This window comes from Cydia splendana, chromosome 9 (assembly GCF_910591565.1).
Source record: "Cydia splendana chromosome 9, ilCydSple1.2, whole genome shotgun sequence".
In the NCBI taxonomy this organism is placed as follows: Eukaryota; Metazoa; Arthropoda; class Insecta; order Lepidoptera; family Tortricidae; genus Cydia; species Cydia splendana.
In genome coordinates, this window is record NC_085968.1 from 10946895 (window position 1) to 10969561 (window position 22667).

Below are 22667 nucleotides of genomic sequence, written 5' to 3' on the forward strand. Positions count from 1 at the left end.
TATTTGTGACGCAAAAAGGTCTTCATATACAAATAGAACTCTGTGCTTTGCATATTGGCGTACAAAATTAGTATTTCCTTAACTAACTTAACACTAATTAAGTAATTAGCATAATTCCATATTGCCGGGTCATGCTACAAAGGCCTGAATCAAATATTTTTTCAAACAATAGTAATTCCAATAATAATTCCTGGATGCTTAACCTTTTGAACGCCACAGACGGCAATTGACGTCAACGCAAAATCGTGACAACGACGCCAAAGACGGCATTTGACGTCGATCGTTTTTTGATGAAAATAATCTACTGAAAAACACCTCACTTTTTTTTTTATTGGCATTATTTGTTCACAAAACTAAATTTTACCCCCGTGGCGTCAGTGGCACGGCAAATGGATGCGCCGTTTGGCGTTCAAAAGGTTAAAAATAAAGAAAAGATGTAAAAATTCACTGTCTCGGGCGAAACTTGAACTCGCGACTCCGGGATACCAGCGGTCTCTATCAACTGAGCCACCTAATATTTTAATTAGCTAAATAGCTAAATTAATTTAGTATGGGGTAACGCATCATTACTGGTGAATTCCCAATATGACTTGGAACTCCTGTAGCACTTATACTCCTGTGTATACTCTACTCTTACGGTAGATGTCGCTAGCTGCCACCCTAAGGCGCATGTGAAGGATATCGTAGAAATATTCGCTGTCAACGGGTGTCTGAGCGGCATGCTGGTAAATGCTGGTATCGCGAGTGCGAAGTTCGCCTGAGACTTTTTATTTAAAGGGGTCCACAGATTACCAGTTAGCCGGACGATATCAGCCTGTCAGTTATTCGTCACTGTTGCCTTTTGCGATCAACTGTCAGGCTGATATGGTCCGGCGAACTGGTAATCTGTGGGTCCCTTAAGCATTGCGGTTTTTTACAGACGTTTTTGCTTAATACTAAAATCATTTACTTGTTTTTGAATAAAATCATATTCTTCCTTGACTTGGCGGGGGTATTCCCTGGTCCCCTTGGATTGCTTGTCAACCGTTATCCGCGTATTATTAGGGGAATGGCAGGCAGATGTGATTACTCGATAAAGTCTTTCAAATGTTTACGAAGCACGTGTGCCTGCATGAAACCAACGCGTGAAGTAAGTACTCTGGAACCGTAAAACTTGATAAAAGGATTTAGGTTTTATTTGTATTGCACGAGACTACGTAAAGAAAATGTTGGTAATAAGTTCTTGTAAATAGATTACAATGATATAGATATAGACTGAAAAAAATCGTACCTAGTCGAGATCATTTCAACCACATTTTAAATTAAGTAATTCACAGATTACCTACTCAAAAATATTTTTGTTTACAGAGTAAAGTTGAGGTTTACCTCTCGTCTAAATATTGATTCCAAATTTCAAAAAAGTGAACAAACTTTGCTGTTGAGGGAAAGCTGGAGAGAGCTGTAAAATATTTAAATTATAACCAAATTAATGCTATTAAATGTTTACATTTACCATTGAATATCATCGCTATCCTACTGGCTAACGTGAAGAAACAACCCTAAATTTACCCTTTAATTATATGAACATACTAAACCTAATATCAACAACAAATGTCTTGTAATCGGTTATTACAGAGTATACCTAGCTGCTTTATTTCTAGCTACTTAATTACTTTTAAACTAGAGTAGAAAAGACTGAGCATCTCGGTGGGAGGTACATAGGTGCATTTTGCACAGCACACTTGTAAATTGGCATATTTCCTACATATTTCACACCACTGCCAAAACTGCATTTCAAGAATGTATGCCAGTCTGTTTTTTTGAGACCTAAAAATGTTCCCTAACCTCAACAAGATACAAGACACCATTTATATTCATGTTAAGTTTATTGAGTTTTATCCGCCAATTTCGTTGAAGGTTTATTGGTTAACAACTCAAGTTCTTAACTTTTTGTAACCTTTCATTGTATTTTGTCAATAATATCTGGCGTCCTAAAATTAAATCATCCTTGTATCCTAAAATTAACTAGGTAAGTATATGAATAAAATACTACGTAGATATTGTCAAATTGCTAACTCGCAAAAATTTGAACGTAGATAAAATAATTTACACTTTTATTTCATACAATATACAGGTCGTGTTTTTTTACTTATCTAGTTCTATCTATTTAATTTATTGTGTACAAACCACGCTGTACATTCCAGCATCAACACCTTTATTGTATTGAATGTAAAGCCTACATTTGCATTTTTTTCGTGCTAAACATAATAGGTAGGTAGTATGTACCTACTTAACTTTACCATGTTGTGTTAACTTATTGTGGAGATTCACGTGCCTGTGCCAAAATAGATTGATCAACTACTCGTACACTCACGAGAAATGTAAGAGATCACTTTGTATAGAGGATTCTATACAAAATGTCCCGTCTTCATGGCTCGCCAGTCTACACTCTAAAAAAAATTTGGTTGGCCCTATCAATATTTTGATAGTCGTAATCAAGCATCTTGATTCCATACGAGCCTAACAAGGACTTCGACATTTCAAATAAGGTAATTCTGATTGATTTTACTATTGCTATGTAACTGAGCCAACTAAGATCTTGTTCAATATATACATGAAAAAGAATTATGCTAACTAATTGACCCTAGTAAGATCAACTAAGCTTGATATTTATTGAATCAACCTACGTTACATAATTATGTCAACAAGTTAATAATAGATGCAAGGTATACAATTGTTAGGATTAATCAATACCTACTTTATTAGTTCAATCACAGATACACTTATTGTTTTAAGTAATCAGCTTTCTTTGATTTATATAAGATAGTAATTGTTGTAATTAACTTAACGTCAACTAAGAAGAAACTGCTCTTAGTTGGTCTTCATTTTTTAGAGTGTAGATATTTAATCCTACAAAAACAAAATTGAAGATCAAGCGATTACTATAAGGTACACACTGCGTGCGTTTCGGAGATAATATAGCATTGACAATCATAACATTAGTTTGTTAGGCCATGGCAGTCAGTTGTAAATATATTGGCATAAAAATTAAATATTTCCTGGCAAAATACACTATTTTTCAACATTTAAACAATTCCAATTTATTTCCATCAAAAAAAAAATAAAGACTTTTTTTATAAAAATAACTAAGTAGGTACATGCATATAATATTCACTAGCGACCCGCCCCGGCTTCGCACGGTTTATACAAAACCTTAACAATATACACCTAAACCTTCCTCAAGAATCACTCTATTGATTGGTGAAAACAACATGAAAATCTGTTCAGTAGTTTTTGAGTTTATCGCGAACATACATACACACAGACAGACGCGGCGGGGGACTCTGTTCTATAAGGTGTAGTGATAAACATATGTGACGGTGCATGGGAAAAGGTACCTCGGCTGGCGCTTACTTCGCATAGCACCACAATAGCATTGGAGCGGCGTTAATAATAGCGTAAGCGCCACCACCTTTTCACAACCACAATTTCATTTCATAAGGTACCTTTACTCGTGGGACGTCACATATAATGGGAAGTAAGTTTGATCACTTAACGAAGTGAGCGTAATTTTACTCGTAATAAAATTACCTATTTTACACAACTTTTACTGAATAATCCAATAGAAAGTATCAGTAGGTATACTAGGTATCCGTGTTTACCAAACAAAAATAAATTTTTTAACTTCGACAATAAAAATAAGATTATGACCATAACCCTGAATGACAAGGCCTAAATAAATAGTGACCCGATTACAATAACTTTTAATTGTATACAACATATTCTTATGTTTTACTCGTGTACCTATTACCTACTAGAAATAAAAGATGAGTCCGTACTAAGATCACTGTCACTGAATGCCAGTGAAAGATTGGCATTGGCCCTGTCCTTTTTTCTGCAAATTTATGAGTTATTATCGCTTAGTCAAAAAAGCACGCAAGAGATTAACCTTTTTATTTGCACTTTCGACCTAATTTAGCTTCCCTTACAGTCGAAATTGAAGCGGTGTTATAATTGCTATTGTAGCATTTTTGTTTTGGCACGAGCATTTTCCCGCCATCTGCGAAAACCATATATGCATGAAAACAGCGCTTATCACGGCAGTCCGCGCTCTACCGCCGGAACAACCGCGCTGTGCCTCATGTATCTAAATAACGTTATAAAGTTCACATAAAGTGACATTAAATAATGTGATATTACTGTAAGAAAACCCTGTGATATTGATTTAATTTTTAACCTTATAAAAGTGAATATTCAGTCATAAAATGGCTAAGGAGGCGTAAGTAACCTTTTAAAATACCTATCTTTTTGTTTATAAGTAGAATATTAACTATCCTAAGGTTAAATTAAACATCAATAAACTGCAAATGTAAACAAACACATTATTATCACGACCTGACGGATTGCAACCCGTATTTATCGACCCTTATTACTTACTCTTAGTGTTTATTTTATACGCAGAGGGAAATGGTGTTAAACTGTGGTTTACATTAAGCTCTACCAACCCCAATGTGGGGAAACACGGTATATATTATTGCATGTGTAAGGGTGGTATTCCACCTGTGCAATTTCTTTGTCCAATGTGTATTTTGTCTCACATTTGTGAGTCCCAATGACATTGGACCAATTTATTGGACAGATGGAATACCACCATAAAACTCGCGAGTAATATTTTTGGCACCGGCTGTGCACGTAGTACTTCCTACGCAAATTTTATTATTGTTGTATGCATTATCTCTTCATTATCATTACATATCCTATGCTAATGTTGGACGTAGAGACATTTTGCATTTTATTTGGTTAGTACGTGTACTTGTCCGAAGAATCCTGTCCCCATTTATGAGTATGGTCTTATTTATGCGGTAGATACTAATACCAAAACAACACTTAGTATATTTTTATGGATCATTATTACGATTAACATTGACGATTAAACTCCTACAGTTACTAAGTATTCAAGCCAAACGTAATTTTTAAAAAGTTTGATGTTCTCGTATCCACTCACATGCTTTTGGCAACTGTAGTTGCCAGCTGTCACCCTTATTTTATAATAATGTGATGTGATGTGAGTGGGTATAAACAAAAAAATTGTAAAATAAACCCAATCCTTCCTGTTCTAAATATAGTAGGTAACAAACACTTCACCTTTCAGTAACGATGTACGAGTAGTGACGACTGTTTACATTATTCATTAGTAGCTTCTATGGTGTAATTCTGCTGATGATATCGTGTTCAAATTTAATTATTCCGATTCGCACATTGTCATTTGGTTAATTAATGTGTGTGTTGCGTAGTTCTACTCGTACCATAGATTCTTTAAATTATTATAGTTTTTTTTTTCAATTATTACAAAATTCGAGACTGGGCATACAATAAGTAAAACGCGTATACAAGATCATTGGATTTTATTTGCACATAATTTTTACCTAACATTTAAAATGGTAGTTTGTCATTGCATGTACATCAGAAAAATCTAACTAGTCTTTAGGAAATTTTATGTAAAGACCCAATTAGGTATACTCACGGCTAATAGTTACCTATATAACTTAGCTAATAACCACCGTGACATCTTACTTTACCGTTGGCGACATACGTCCCTGAAACGCTACGTATTGAATTTGCCTGAAAAATCAAGATGAATACTAAATTATTTTCTATTATAAATTCGAAACCTTACAACTGAATTGTGCAACGATTAAGTACCTAAATTAATTGGTCGCACATTAGGTAAGAGCAGTTGAGAGACGTGATGTGACTAATAAGGTAACCAAAACTGCGTCTTAGTTTTGCCTATCTAACTTGTCGATTTTACCTGACAGTCTATTCCATATGATTCTATAATTCTTAAGCAAGCAGTAATGTCTGAAACTAATTTTCAAAAAGTAACTGTAAAAGTGCAAGGTTCGTTGCATTCAACCCGTAGTAATCTAGCCCATACCATTTTCTTTCTCTTAACTTGTTTACTAAAAGATCCTTTGGCAATAAAGCACAGGGAAGGAAAAGTTGACTTTTCCGAGTCACAAAGGTATCACGCGTATCATGCGTACCTACCTATCATGTGCGAAGGGTAAGGTCGCGGGGCTGGCCGCGCGCCAGCGCTCAACCTTTGCGTCTTCAGGTCAGAACGATGTCAATAACCTTCTGGGGATTGTTTGAAAACAAAAGGAAGTCAGTATTAATTGTATCAAATATATTAAATAATTGTGTAAATACTCAAGTAGGTACTGTAGACAGAAGGCAAGGGAAGGCACCTGTCCTATATCTTGTTATTCGTTTGGTTAATACGTAGGTAAATAATCATAATATTTTTGCTATTGTTTACAAAGCTTTTCGCATTATTATTCCAAAGATAACTTACAAATATTTTCGTGCATGACAGATGACATTGCAGATTAGATTATGTACTTAAGTATATCTAAATATTCTGCAAAATCTTTATAAAATAAGGGTCTCTAGTATTAATTAACAAATTTATTAAACATATCCAATAAACAATTTTGCTTGCTTTTAGTTTCAGCAATTAAAAGCAAATGCTTTTTTTCTACGATTGAAAATCAAAGAAATATACGCTCATGGACGGACTAGCCCCTGTGACGGAATTGCCCACATTGTCCTTACGTGAAATTCATCTCGGATATTTTTTTGATTGTCACGTCCCGAAAAAAGTCCCCAATTTCGCATAATGCGCGAGTTCAAAGTCCTAATGCTCCCTGCGGCTGCCAAATTCTCGGGATAATTATATCGGCCCTGCACGCGTCTGTCGCGTGTCTCTATGCGAAATCAATCTAATTATAATCTGTGTTTATAAAGGTAGTTGTTAATTCAACTACTAACGTTAGTAGCTACTTAAAAGTACCTAATGCTTTTTTATTGTATTTATTTAAGTACCTATATTCATTGTAATTTGAATTGGCGAACTAATTATAGATATTTGCCTAAATAACGAACTACTGCATGGGTGTTTCGATTACCCCTATTTCTAATTGATAGGTAGTTTTTTTTTAATTTCGATCAAGGCACGAGTAAAGCGGCAATATCATAAGTCAGTCCGTTTTTACCTAATACCTTAACCATGCCTACGAATGATTACTGCATTTAGCACGCGGTTTTGGGGCATCCCGAGGTGTCAACTGATTTAAAAAAAAAAAACGCCCTAATCTTTACAGTAATATCCGGGACGATATGAAGCATATAAATGCCTCGCCCACATCCTGATTCATCATTTATACCGAGAGGTCAAATTGTCTATCCGGAATTCTAATGAAATTCCACATTCAGCTATTGAACTCGAGCGAGTACGTAATTTAGATATGATACCTATACCTACTATTTCTTTTACAATAAGTTGGTAAGTTCAAATATAAATATTCTGCAGCTGTTTAAAACTCAGGCGGGTCACATGATTTCAGTAAATTATTATAATGGATTGTAAAACATGTGTTGTGTGGCTGGTTTAAAATAATGTATGTTACGTAATGTGCTAGGAACTAACAGGCCAATTCGAGTTTTAGTTATTAATTCTCATAATTCAATATGATACTGATCTCTCAGCGTCATTACATTTCATTTCAAAAGTGACGTTTTTGGATTAGAGTTTTAGTTATTCTTTAAGTTACATATATGCATGAAAGTGTTAGCGTATGCTATTATATAGACTTATATGTGTATGAATTAAGTACAATAAATACAATACGATACAATTTACATGGTTAATTTTCGTAACAAAAATGAATCAATTAACTTAAGACTAATCACTGCTTCTTAAGACGAAACAGGAGCTGAGGTTTAAACATTTTAGGCAAATATACCCGTCTCGCTAACGGAAGCGGCTCCTAAAACTAGTGCGATAAGGACAAGGCGAAAAGTCCTGCGTAAAAACTCAGAAATCGAGGTTTCGTACTCCTCTGTTTCCTCCTCCAAAACTTAACCAATCGTAACCAAATTTGGAAATCTAAATGATTATGAAATTATCTGTGTCGGAGCGTTTTGATTTTTTGGCTAATTGATATCAGTTTTTAATACCACGGCTCTCATTGCGCCATAGTCAATTAGGCCATTTTATCCATTTTTGAAGGGCTCTAGCGCCTTAAAAAACAAAAATATCAAAAAAAGCTAAACGGTCCGACACAGATATTGACAATATTAATCTGTGTTGAAAAAATCATTGCTCTAGCTTCAAAAACCACGGAGGAAAACGAGGAGTACGTTTGTATGGAGGAATGACCACTCCCGTTGGCTCTTAACTACGCTTTTATGTACAACCCTCTCGGTTTCTAAGATATAAATTTATAGCATATTCAGATATTAGATTTTTTATTGCATCGCTCTAATGCTTTACGTATTTAATCATGGCAAGTGCCTAACCTACTTGTAGAAAAATATTTCGAAGTATGACTTCATGGACCTTTTCCCCACGGACTTATGACTCCCGCCTTACGACCTATACTTATAGTCTGTATCTTTAGGTATTTAAATAAAAGTAAACAAACAATTTGTACATTTTCGGGTAGTTATAACATTTATTGGTTAACCAACCAAATACAAAACCGCCTGGATCTGTCACTGAACGACCTGACTTTAACCTACATTATTTGATCATGTAATGTTTTCATCTACCCTCAACTGGCTTAAGGATCCATTTGAGGGTAGATTTTGTTTACTTTTATTTAAATACCTAAAGATACAGAGTATAATTTATTTACAATCATATGTCATGCTCTGGGGGTAGGTTTCTGGGGCATGGTGTTAGGTGTGTGTTTTACAAACATGTCAAAAACTTAGCATGTCAAACTTGGACTGACCTTTCACACTGTACGCGTTAGTATTCAATATTATGTAAATTGAGATAGGTATCTACTATCCGTACGTCCTTGTTGATCTATACTCTCTATAGGTAGGTATGTATGTATACTTAAATCTTAACCCTTAAATACATGATTTTTTCTTTTTGCCCGAAATTAATATATGTATCACATAATTGTTTGCCGATTCTAGGAAAAATAGTAAAAAAAATATAACTTCGATTTTCACTGCGAAATCAGTGTTAGAAGTTGAATTGGATAAATCATATTTATGTAAATATGTAATGTAATAGATATATGAAAAATTTTACTACCATTAGATAGGTACACTATTTGTGATAAACCTATGATAAAGTTTTTAAATATAAAATAATTCCAAACCCCGAAAACACCGTTCAAAATCACATACTAAAAATTATCAACTTCTGGATTTTTCCAAGCTTTCCGACTTTTCGTCTTAAAACGAATGTATATTTAAAAAAATTAAAAATATTGCGTAAATTTAACCCTTAAATCATCACCCTAGTACTTGACGTTTGGTATAAAGGTGCGTTCAAGAACGTAAGCCTTTTTTCTTTTAATCTGTGAGTTGTCTAATGCTTTGTAGACATTTGGCAACACTATGCATTTAAGGGTTAAACGTTCTAAAGAAAATAACTTAATTGTTTGTCATATCTTGACTCAAACCTGTCATAACTCTAATCTAATTCATAACAAACACATTATTTGCTTTTTTATCTATCACGCCTCAGAAATACACGCCTCGTGGGAGTGTAGCTGTACTAACAGCAACAACTCTTAGCATACTAGTACTATGTCTGTATCTTTAAGTATTTAAATAAAAGTAAACAATAAGCCAGTTCCATAAGCCAGTTGAGGGTAGATGAAAACATTACACGATCAAATAATGTAGGTTGATGAAATTATTTATTTACTTTTATTTAAATAGGTACCTAAAGATACAGAGTATAAGGCCCAGCTATACAAATGAAAACTCCAATATTTACCAGGGAAATTTTAATTTACAGTGTAGGATAAAGACTAGATTTAGTTTTGTTTGAAAAATTAACGACACAAAACAAATGCAATTTTCTTGTAATGAACATGATTTAAATTTCATCGAACTGAATAAGTACTATAGCTCGGACCGTGGTCCTTACAACTTACCATGGGTGTGCATTATTTCCCGGTAATAAGGTCTACGAATAATCAGTCAATAGTATTAACAATGGTAGGTACTCAGTAGTCATATGACGGTAGATTGGTTGTCGTTCACATTTTTATCACAAAGATAACAGTTGTGACGGGAATGCAATCACACTCACGGGCAGTAGTAGTGTTTATATGTTTATTTGAGTAGTCATGTTGAAATTATAGGAGTTATTTATAGGAAAAATAGTGATAATAAAATTTAGAATTATTCCTTTTTGGATACAATGTAAGTAGTTATTTGACTGTAATTTTTATGTTGATTATCTATTTAATGGTTTCTTACCTGACTGCCTATTAGGGGAGATTATTATGTTTTTTTTAATAATGTGTTTATATGTAAGAACCGTTAAGAAACATTTATTGATATTTACTATTATTTACTTACGGTTCCTTTCGGCTTAATGCTTCTTCTTATATATAAATTGATAACCTCTAACCTCAATTTTGTTATTAGTTTACTATCATATGCTTTGTATTGTATCTAAAATTTGCAATTTTCTTAATATACTTAAATAAAAATGCCGGTTTACACTGGGTGCGGTTACAAGATAGGATTGATATTGATAGGTATAACTGTACCTATATGTGTAATACATTTCCGTTTGAAAACCAGTTAGTCGATAATTATTTCATCAAGTAAACTTAAATTAAGCTTAAAATCGCTACACATTCATTAGTTTTAAACTACCTACTAATACTTTACCACCTAGGTTGGGCCTATTTATTTACAGTACATACGGTCCTATTTTCCCGCACTAGTGCGTATAATAGCACTTTTCGTCCGTATGTCAAAAGTTTAAAGGGCCATATGTACTGTAAAACGTTGTACGATACACATGCGAATAGGATTTTCCTCCTTTCCACACTTGTATCGTAAATAACTATTTCAGAACAACCAAACTACCAAATTTTATTTAAGGCAACAATAAGTTTGTTTAAACTGAAATAATGAAATACAAAATACATATATGAAGCGAATTACCCATAAAATTGACAAATTGTTTAACTGGAGTTGGAGCTAAACAGATTATTATTGTCTTCATATTGGGCATGGCCTTTGTTATAGGTAATTACTAATCATACATTCCTATATCATTCAATAAATGCTATAAGACGAGCGTATAATATAAATGTACGCATGTAAGTACAGTACAGTATAATATGACATGGAAGAATCCAGACATCAGAGTTATAAGGGCTATTTGTATTATGTTTCATCTTGGTTTACCCTAGACAATATTTCTGACATATTATCTATATACCAGTACCATCCAGTACCTACTGAAGCCGAATTTTGAATTTGAAAATATTTATTACTTATGAAGACCTTAACTTTGTAACTGCAAATATTGTCATTAGAAAATCCTTATAAGTACCTAGATGTAGATGTGGTGTAGAAACGCCCGGCGGGAAACAGGCGGGCTGTCGATCACTTATTGCATTAATTCAGCCCATTTCGTTAGTCCTTAAACCTAACTAACTTAGTTTACTTGTTTTTTGACACGGCCTTAACATACTCTAGGTAGATTATCCAATGCTAATAATGTAATGTCATAATGTGTTATCATCGATGTGCGTAATTAAATCAGGGATAATCAATCATGTATGTATATAGTCTGCTGAAAGCTTATCTCGAGTGTTCTGCCAACATTGTATATTTTAGGAGATCGAACAGAACCTACTCAAACATGTTTGATTTCCACAAAGATGTTTTTTTAATTCAGTTAAAAATAATCGAAATGAAAAAAGACGAGGTTCTCAGGGGAGGGATCATTTTACGTATTTTTTTAAAGACACCCTTTAAAGATTACAGGTACAGGTAACTGGAAATTTCACTAGTGCCTGTAATCCCTACATCCCGCATTTGCTCTCGGAAAGCAGCATTTGGGGAAGTATACACGATGAACCACCTCTGTAATAAACTAATAAAACACCGCGTTCTAGCGTTATCAAACTAATTGTAATATTATAAGATGCTTTATCGATGGCTATTGATTTGCAGTCAGCCTTAACTCCTCCACTTCCTTAGGGTTTATTCACTGAGTCCTTTATATCAGTTCAAACTACGGTCGATGCAAAATTAAGAGGTTCATAATAAAATAGAAACTGGATTTCGCTGGTTATAATATGTTTATCTATGCTGATAACCTTTTTACCGGTTTATCTAAAACATATATATAGTTTTAATTAACAGCATAACATATACATAATTGATGATAGTAGCCTTGAAATGAAGAAAATCTGCATAATAAGAGAGCGATATGTCATACGATAAAAAACGGTACTTATGTGGCAAAAAAACTGTCTAACCAATACGCCATCATAGCTGCTTTGTTACTGCACACCGTTGTATGGGGACCTTGCACTTTGAGACTATGCGCTGAAACTTGGCACAGTTGATTATTAGCTGGTCTTGAGCAGATACAGACCGGGAGCCGTCGAGAGCCACCTCTCATTTAGTGAGGGGGGAGGGGGAAAGTTCGACGCTGCCGCGCTTCACTTGGAGCAACATTTCTCTAAAACTATACCTATTAGGGAATGTAATATATCATTTTCGGATAAATTAAGGATGAGGAATCTAGTTTTGGAACAAAATCAATGCACTTACTAACAAAAAAAAGCATAAAGTAGAAAAGACTAAAAAACGTATTTTTGATTTTTTCATAATTACCAATTTTTTTTTAAAGTGTAGCAGGAATCTGAAAACAAAAAATACAGCTGTAAAGCTACACTTATTACGTTTAAGAAAATATATAGTTTAATATACAAAACTGTTAATAAATGGGAGATAAAAAATAATATTCAGCGTGGGTCAGAGTGATCTCAATACAAAATATTATGAATGTGGAAAAGTTACTTATAATTTGTTCTACAATCGTTTATTTTTCTTGTTTTTCGTAAATAACTCGTAAACGGTAGCCCACAGAAAAAAAATATCTTTTACGTAAATAATCTGTTTCAGATTTCTTATAAAATAAGTACTACTGTTTTTCGGTACCATCAATATTAAAAAAAATATTGAAGGGAGAAAATAAATACTTAGGTCCCCTTTTTTAGTCATTCGTAAATAACTCGTAAACGAAGGCCAATAGTAAAAAAAAATTTAGTACATGAATAATTTACATAAAATTTCCTACAAAAAAGGTCATTCGAACTTTTTCGCTAGGATCAATATTAAAAACGATATTAAAGAGAGAAAATAAATTCTAAGGTCCCCTTTTTAAATATTGATCCTAGCGAAAAAGTTTGAATAACCTTTTTTGTACGAAATTTTATGCTAATTATTCTTGTGTTAAAATATTTTTTGCTATTGGACATCCTTTACGAGTTATTTACGAATGACTAAAAAAGAGGACCTTAGTATTTATTTTCTCCCTTCAATATTTTTTTTATATTGACCTTAGCGAAAAAAAGGAGCACTTATTTTATAAGAAATCTGAAACAGATTATTTACGTAAAAGATATTTTTTTGCTGTGGGCTACCGTTTACGAGTTATTTACGAAAAACTAAAAAATAAACGATTGTAGAACAAATTATAAGTAACTTTCCCACATTCATAATATTTTGTATTGAGATCACTCTGGCCCACGCTTAATATTATTTTTTATCTCCCATTTATCAACAGTTTTGTATAATAAACTATATATTTTCTTAAACGTAATAAGTGTAGCTTTACAACTATATTTTTTGTTTTCAGGTTCCTACTACACTTAAAAAAAAATTGGTAATTATGAAAAAATCCAAGATACGTTTTTTGTCTTTTCTACTTTATGTTTTTTTTTTGTTAGAAAGTGCATTGTTTTGGTTCCAAAAAAAAATTCCTCATCCTTAATTTAACCGAAAATGATATATCACATGCCCTAATAGGTACAGTTTTAGAGAAATGTTGCTCCAAGTGAAGCGCGGCGGCGTCGAACTCCCCCCCCTCCCCCCCACTAAATGAGATGTGGCTCTCGAGGTCTCCCGGTCTGTATCTGCTCATGACCAGCTAAGAATCAACTGTGCCAAGTTTCAGCGCATAGTCACAAAGTGCAAGGTGTCGTGCACTAACAAACTAGCTATCAAGCCATCATATCCATCAAGTTCGGTCAGAATAATTATCTACTTCTGTAAAAGGCTACTTACTTATAGAGTTAGACCAAGAAAAGTCTGCAACGATTTTGATAGTCCACGCCGTGCAAGTGTTATTTATATGTCATAATTTCATAGACGTTTGACGTTTAAAATAACTGCGTAGGCTATCAAAATCGCTGCAGACTTTTCTTGGTCTAACTCTAACAATCGTTACAATGTGATGTGTCCCGATTTAAAGTTTTGCATTGTATTAAATCGTAAGTTAAATATTTTTAAATATGTAGTTATAGTAGTATAATTATCTTAAATATACATATTACATGCATAATATATATTTTGGTAAATTAATCCAGCCTCGAAATTTTATATCTATATAATTTATTTAATTTTCAATGTTTTGTGTGTGTTTTCAATTAAAACAGATAAGGCAATTTGAATGGCAACCTACAGGGCTAAGATAGTCGGCTCTTTATCATTTGTCGCCATGCCTGTCACGTTCTAACAAATATGTAAGTGCAAAAGTGACGCATTGCATGACAGGTGATAAAAATGCGACCATGATACCGCTTCAGCACGTCAGGAAGCTTCGTAGATCGTTCACCTGAGCATGTGATTCAAGAGTCACATGCTACGTGAAATTTACATGTCCGCGAAATCTTGTGATCAACTCATTAATTACAATAATCGCTTTTTATATTTCAAAAGATGTATTTTATTGCGATAGCCGTAGGCGATGGTAAAATAATGCATATTGATTGGTACTTTCTTACTATTATTTGATTTAACATTATATTCATCAGTACAATAATTGCAACCTATATAGGTAGTTACATAAACTAGCCGAAAATTAATCCTTTTATTTTCGTCATTTAATATCATCACATATTTCTTCAATAGTTTGCCAGAAGCCATTAGATGCGAATAAAATAGAAACATATTTAAGATTAAGACATGATTTTTTTATCTTGATCTGCCGGCGTACCTATTATGGATAGCTTTATCCATCTTTATCCACGTAATAAAATAACTGTCACTTTTGAACACCGTGGGATAGAAAGTGACGGACACCGTTTTATCACGCTGTCACGTAGATAAGAACGACCATCATATCCGTACTGGTTACATTACTATTTATGCCTGGTTATTTTAAGCTATATTTGTAACATGGTAAACATTCTTGACGTGTCTTTTTATTGAAAACGCTTTTTAAGAAAGTAAATGAATGATTGTTACATTGTTAATTTATATATTTTGCTGTGACTTATTTTTCAATAGTGTTTTTAAATAAAAAGAAACGTCAAGATCGCTTAACTTTTTTCTAATGCTAAAAATATATTAAGTAAATGTATATTATTACATAAATATATATTAAGTAATTTAGGTAATGATGTAACATGAGACTTAATAAATAATATAGGTAGTTACCTACAAACGTATTAGTAAAAAAAACGTACAAATCAAATACACGAGTCCTCTTTCTTGGGCAGTCGGGTAACAATAAATAGACACGTGCAATGAAAGTCAATGTAACGATATCAGTTTCTCAGCAACTATTACAAATATTATGATCACGTGTCACGTGTTATAAAATAATAAATGTCATGATAAATTTATGGAGCGTTTAGAAAGGGTTATTGTCCCTTTAATTATGTGTATACTACAATGGTTTAATATATTAAAGCAAGAAATCCTGTCGGAAATCTCCATTTTCATCCTTTTTCTGCTCGCCTGTTGGTAGGAATATATTATAGGTATATGTAGCTTCGGCGCATTAGGATTTTTAATACAAGCCATACTTAGCAGGGCACTAAGCCGAGTGGCGCTATCTCAAAAGAAAATGCATTGCTTTAGTTTCTATAACTGAGAGTTCCATTTTCAAAATCATTTGTTTTTGAGATAGCGCTGTTCGGCTTAGGAGGGCATGATATATATTTGATGATTTTTTTTAATATACCTACATACCCACACAATCCTGCGTTGATTGTATTTGTGTAATAATGTTCTACTTTTCTCCGTGAACGTAAAGTTTTCCATTTCCATTTTTTCTTAATTCTCTCCTCTTGACTAACTGCCAGGTGGAGCCAGAAATCGTCACTGCCTTCTTATGGTTCCTTGGAGTAAGTGCTTATACCTACTTATATTTTGTTTTGGGTTTGTGTTGTAGTTCTATGTCGGTGTCGGGTTTGGGATGGATGTCTAAGAAGTTTATTAACTTAGCTACTACTCGTAGGTACTGGATATAGATCTCCATCAACAATTTTCACAACCAGCGGTTGTGGTGACCTCATACATCTGTTTCCTGCGTTTTTGACCATACCGTAGGTCTACCTACACCGTTGGGGGCCTTCCTGCGCTGTATGAGATTTTGTTTGCATGTTGGGCTGTTTGGTTAATTTGTTTGTTTCGTAAGTGTCCGCCAATATGTATTCCATCATTGATGTTATTTTCAAGGAATATTGCATATTTGATATTTACAACCTGCTCTTCGGTAAAAGAAAAATTCGCGAGGAAACTGGACTAGTCTTCTTTTTGGGATTAGTCTCTAGTTTTTCCACTGGAATAATTGTCATAATATGACAATCATTCACTCATTTTAGTAGAATCCAGTGTTTTCGCCAATTTTTAGGATAAGGTTGCCTTAGTAGACACCCAGGCTCCCAGGCCCCAGGTATCGCTTCACTTTAAAATGTGGTTGCATGCGTAATATAACAGTTATTTTAGAATAGCTACATAGGTAGAGTGAAATTGTATTATTGACCAGTAGGTACTATCCATATAATTATCTATATATTTATTATAGCTTCTGCTCGTGACTTGGTTTGCGTGTAATTGATAAAAACTATCCCGTGTCCTTCCCCAGGCCTCATACTATCTCTATACACAATTGCATCTAAATCGGTTCAGCGGTTTATTAAGCGTGAAGAGGTAACAGACAAACAGAGTTACTTGCGCATTTTTAATATTAGTTATTAGTAGGGATTTTGACATTTTACAGGATCTGTTGAGTAGACTAGTATCAAATCAACAGACATTTTGGTTTGAGTTAAAAACACTTAGAATGTTTGATTACGAAATTTAGCCGCATGATCAGAGGGCCTACCGCGAACCACGTTCGACGTGTTGCCTCTCTGTCGCATTTGTAAATTCGTACGTAAGTGTGACAGGGAGGCAACACGTCGAACGTGGTTCGCGGTAGGCCCTCTGGATTCTAAAACCAGATGTAACAAGATTGGTTCAGTTTTAGTATTCCTAATGGGCGAGTTACGGTAATTGGAAATAATGACAGCTTCGGAATTTCATGTCCTTCATATAGAAGTGGTCAATTTGATCATGCAGGTACTTAGGTACCTGACATAGTTTTCAATGCAGATGGTATTTGTTTCGAGAAGATATATATTTAAAAAAAAATCTACCTGCTCTGTACCTAACCCTCTGCAACTGTGATGACTTTTTTAGAGAGATTCTACTGATGTGGAGATTGTGGAGTCTATCAGACGTCTTTTCGACAATTCATTAAAAATAATCTAATGACAAAATGTTAACGATTGTTTTATATAACGATCATTCCATTTATAATTTAATAAATTAAATTGTAAAAAAATTTGCTGTTTCATACATTTTAGCTGGTCCATTTTCTGTGGGAGGTTAAATTTTTTTTTCGCGATTTCGAGGTTGGTCCCATAGTAAAAGTTGCTCAGTATAATCCCAAAACCTCTCCCTGGCAACGGGACTGCACTTATTTTTTGGCCACCGTGTAGATACTCGTATATTTATAAACAAAATTTTACTTTTCTCTCTTCTTTAATAAATAAGTAAATATAGATGGTATATTATAGGACATTTTAATACAAACTGACTAAGAATCATCGCTTTTTTTTATGCTAATAATGTTGGGCAATAAAGGTGACATGACGAATTGGAAACAGCCAACTTGTAAATAGATTAGAGAGTAAACAAAATTACCATAAAATAATGAGTCGACGGGAATATTCCGATAGGGTATAAAGTGTGCCACGGTCAAAATTTAATTAAGCAAATACTGACTGATAAGAGACTGTATTATGCATTTAGATGCTTACATTATTACATATTGTCAGTTATAGAAAGTTCTAGGGCAGATAAATTGTTGCAGGTACCTACATAGTTATTGTTTTAGTTTTTAAGTTAATTTTACTGATGCTAACAGTCACGCGAGGCTACTTTCGTTCTAGTAATGATCTAATGAGTTAGTAGCACAGATGTACATTCTAAAGAAAATTCGAATTTGACAGCTGAAGTATACAGCCCCGTACATTATGCGGTATCTTTGGTATTTTTCATAGACTTCTAAAGATTATTTCTTGCATGGTTCTAAGATAGAGTCTGTGCGGAAAGAGAAGAGTCGTGAAATGTATGAGATCCAATACATTCCACGACTCTTCTCTTTCCGCACAGACTTTACGAGTAAGTTATCTATTAGTTTTATTAGTTTTGCTTTTTAAAATCTTCTATTTTATGCTACGTTACCTCGAGTGATTGACCCTTTTATCATTTTTTGGCTTCATAACCCAAAAAATAGGCTCCAATATGATTCTAATTTAAATGGAGTTTACCTTATAGGTACGTAATAGTCAGCCACAACAATAAATTGCCCTTGACCCTTGAAATCATCATATTTTAAGTTAGTGTTTTAAGTAGTAGTAGTAGTGTTTTTTTATGCATAATTTTAAGGGCATTCAAAAGTTGATGAGGCTTGAATTGTGTATTTTTTAAATCTGGTCGATTAAAGGGTAAAAGTAAATGTAAGTAAATACATTTTCTTGTAGTTATATTTTTTTTTCATTGTAAAGAGTAGGTACCACAACATCCTATTATTTTTAATTATATAAGCATGTTTATTTAAAATAATGAGCGGTATCTTAATTACAAAACTACACACTTGTAACAATACTAAAAATACGTCAATGGCCATATAGATAAACTCGCTGGGTGGTGCCGCATCGTTGAGTCACGAGACTATCGTTTATGACCTATCAATATGCCCCAAATGGTGCAAATGGCATACGTTACATAATAAATATCATTGTTCGTTAGAGGTTACATGATAGATATTATGTATTATTACTTAGCTTTGTTTTTTTTTCTATGGAGCTTTGAAAACCACCCGAGAACTTTTAAATTTATTTTCTTTATAGAATATATGAATTTTATTTGATTATGCAAATGCATCCGTCTTTCTGCTACAAAATTAATACATTGTAACTAAGCTTCGTAAAAATGATGAAAATCTCACAGCTAAGCTGGGTACTTTGAAAACCTCAAGGTGGTTCAACAACCTTTTTTTTACATGTGACTGCATTGCAAAATTAATGACTTGGTTTAGTTACTCACCTACCGAATTTATATATATATTTATTAGATTTGCTTTCTTAAAGGCACGTGCATATAGTGTGACATAACACCATTGTAAAGTTATTTACGTTAAGATATATGTAGGTAAATAAAATTATATTATATTCGTTTTATAAACATGTACATGCAGGAAACTCGATTATTTCAAATATGTCTCCATAAAATACGAATAACAGTGGAAAACGTAATATCGGTAAATGAAAACTCATTAGGATACCTATACCTTGAGGCCTTCATTAAGAAGCATCTTTCTTAGAAGCATTATATTATCTTGTTTACTTCAAGTGAAGGAAATATACTTAGTCTACCTACTAAGTTATGTTCAGCTGTAGAGGTGAATTAGACCATAATAGAAAACATAATAGAAAACCTAGGTCATATGGAAACGATATGTGTTTAATATGTATTTACCCGTAGACTTTAACTATGCAATGTCACTGATTGGTAATTACTTGTCAATAGTTCATCTGTGTACAACGGCTGTTTTTTAAAGAGACAGGTAGGGTCTTTTGGCTATGCGGGGATATCCATGGACTGAGCCCATTATGGTTTTCATCTGTAGCTCCAGTTCGCCAAATGGTGCTTTCCGAGAGCAAATATTATGAGTTACTTACTGAAAACATGCCCAAATTACCCATTTAAAAGCAAAGGTCACCAGTGGCGGATTTGCAGTGTCGGCTGCCCTAGGCCCCAGGCTAGGGTTGCCAGATGGTCGGGATTTGGCGGGATTCTCCCGATTTTTAGCATGTGTTCCCGATTCCCGACAAAGTGAAAATAGTCCCGAAAAACAGCTTCACGTTATAAAACAATAATTTCAAGTTCCGAACTGTCGTCGAGCGTAGTGCCAATAATGTAAAATACCTATCGTTGTTTTTAATACAATTACTTTAATTTGAATGATTTTTTCCCGACTTAAGTCCCAAAATCCCGAAAATTTTATATTTTTTCCCGATAATAGCGTCTTTCGATCTGGCAACCCTCCCCATGCCCTGTATTAAGTACTAGCCGCCCCTTTCTCAGCACCGATCATATAGGTAGACGGCCGAGTACCGCCACTAATATCTCGCCGCTCTAGGCCCGGGCCTACTTGGCCTTAGGGTAAATCCGCCGCTGAAGGTCACTTGATTTTTGCAGGGTCCCACTATCAGATCCTGACCATGACAATGAGTTTCACTGGACCTATAGGTACAGTTTCAATTAAGAAATTTCCAAATCCAATTTTTAAAACCATTTGAGCATTCCGAATTTTGCTTTACTATTATGTAACTAAATGTCTTACGAATTAAATTACTTCCTAGCTGGTAACTTACGATGGTGATATTGTTAATCCTTTCAAAATAATGATCATAAACCGTTTTTTTAATCTAACAACATTTTAATAAACAATGCTAATTATACACACAACCATATGCATACCTAGTATTATGACTGATTATGATATCAATTTTACTTCAGCGTTTTTACCTATCCTAATACAAATACAGACACTCTTATCAATCTATTGTAGTCTGTTGTACCTACGTTATTTATACCGGAAACATGAAAGGAAGGGAACGTAACGTTTTCGAGTGTATTATTCATAATTACTTTATATGGTCATGTGATTTGTATTAGGTATATCGTTAATGTTTATGTCACTGCTGAACTGCTGGCATGTAGTTCAAGCAAATATTAAATTAATTATTTAAATAATTAATGAATTTATAATCATAATCATTTATTAATAATTAATTATTTATTTAAATAATTATTAATTAATTTATATTATATTTTAATTTAATGCGACGAGTGATAAACGAAAACCCTTAAACGTCTCCACTTTTCATGCCGAGGGATTGATTGAATACCTATTGCCCCGCTCGCTGCTCCTACCACTGCCGGTCCTTTGACTGCCGCCCAGATAACAGCTTCTGAAGGCAAGCTCGGGTAGCGGCTTGCCCAAGGAGCCGGTACAAGATTTAATAACGTATATGTACATCTCTACCGTAGGATTCGTTAAGAATATTTTATGTACACAGTCTGCTTCTAAAACTCGATTTCTTTCCTTCCAGAAACGACACCACGCCATTTGTTTACAATGGCACAACCACGCCCGTCATCTCCAAAACCCCGTTACCTCAGAAGCCTAACAACAGCAAAGCTGGTAGAGGCAAAGCCCTTAGACAAATCCTAGCGTCTTTAGTGGCCAATTTGGGAACTATCAATACTGGCATGGCATTTGGGTTCTCCGCTACGGTGCTGCCGCAGTTAAAGAGCAATGAATCTAGTATACATATCACAGAAACTGAAGCCAGTTGGATTGGTAAGTTTACTACTTACCTAGTATTTACTCTCATTTTCACCACTCCTTAGGGGTTTAAGTTCCAAGAAATGCTTTGTAGTATTACTTATGGCATTCGATTTGTTAATTACGCCCACGCAATATGGCGCGGTGGGAAATCTAATATAAAAGTAGGTACAACCACGGGGAAATTATAATTAAGCCATGAACTGGTATTTGACTTCAATATACGATACAGAAGTATGGTAGTACTATTAGTTATTCTGTGACAGAAGTCAGAGAATGATACTAAAACTTTAACATAAAGCCCTTTATTCTGGACTTATTTTTATCTCGTTTAAACTGGGCCGCAAGTAAGTGAAGACAATACATTTGACAATTCTCTTTAGAATTTTGAGAGAAGGTGTTCTTCTTTGTTTTCTCATATGGCTGGTTATGCGATGGTGATCTTTCTTACTATATGTCCAACTGCTATTCTTGTTAATATTATATTTTACCCTTTATAGCACCCATTTATACGACGATTAATCCTTTAATTAGTAAGATTCATAAATGCTAAATTTCGCCCTAATCTGTTTAGCAACGAGTCATTGAGAAATAAATATAAGCTAAAGTTTTTTTTTCTTTCTAGCCAGTCTCAGCGCGGCCGGCACGCCCGTGGGCTGCCTGCTCAGCGGCTATCTTATGGATGTGATCGGCCGCCGCCTGACGCTCTTGATCACCGAAGTGCCGCTGATCCTCGGGTGGCTACTCATCGCTTTTGCTTGCAATATCCCCATGATCTATGTCGGTAAGCATATTGTTGATAAGTCCCCATCAGGTTATTAAATAGGTATACTGCCTAATAACCGTTTGTAACTACTATTCCATATTCGTCGCGCGGATTTACTTAATTTGTTATTATAATATTGTTATTGTAACTTTGTTT

General features: G+C 34.1%; 1 protein-coding gene across 2 annotated transcripts in view; it reads left to right on the forward strand.

The window, feature by feature from the left end:
• Positions 1-4015: 4015 nt before the first annotated feature.
• Positions 4016-22667, forward strand: part of LOC134793529 (facilitated trehalose transporter Tret1-like) — a 33551-nt gene continuing 14899 nt past the window's right edge. The window contains exons 1-4 of one of the 2 annotated variants that reach the window (XM_063765127.1): positions 10101-10218; positions 16143-16184; positions 21510-21760; positions 22371-22529. In XM_063765127.1, coding sequence (XP_063621197.1) covers positions 10217-10218; positions 16143-16184; positions 21510-21760; positions 22371-22529 — 454 coding nt within the window. In that variant the 5' untranslated portion in view covers positions 10101-10216. Of the gene's footprint in view, positions 4259-10100; positions 10219-16142; positions 16185-21509; positions 21761-22370; positions 22530-22667 lie in introns of those variants that run through there. The other variant, XM_063765128.1, reaches the window with a different exon arrangement.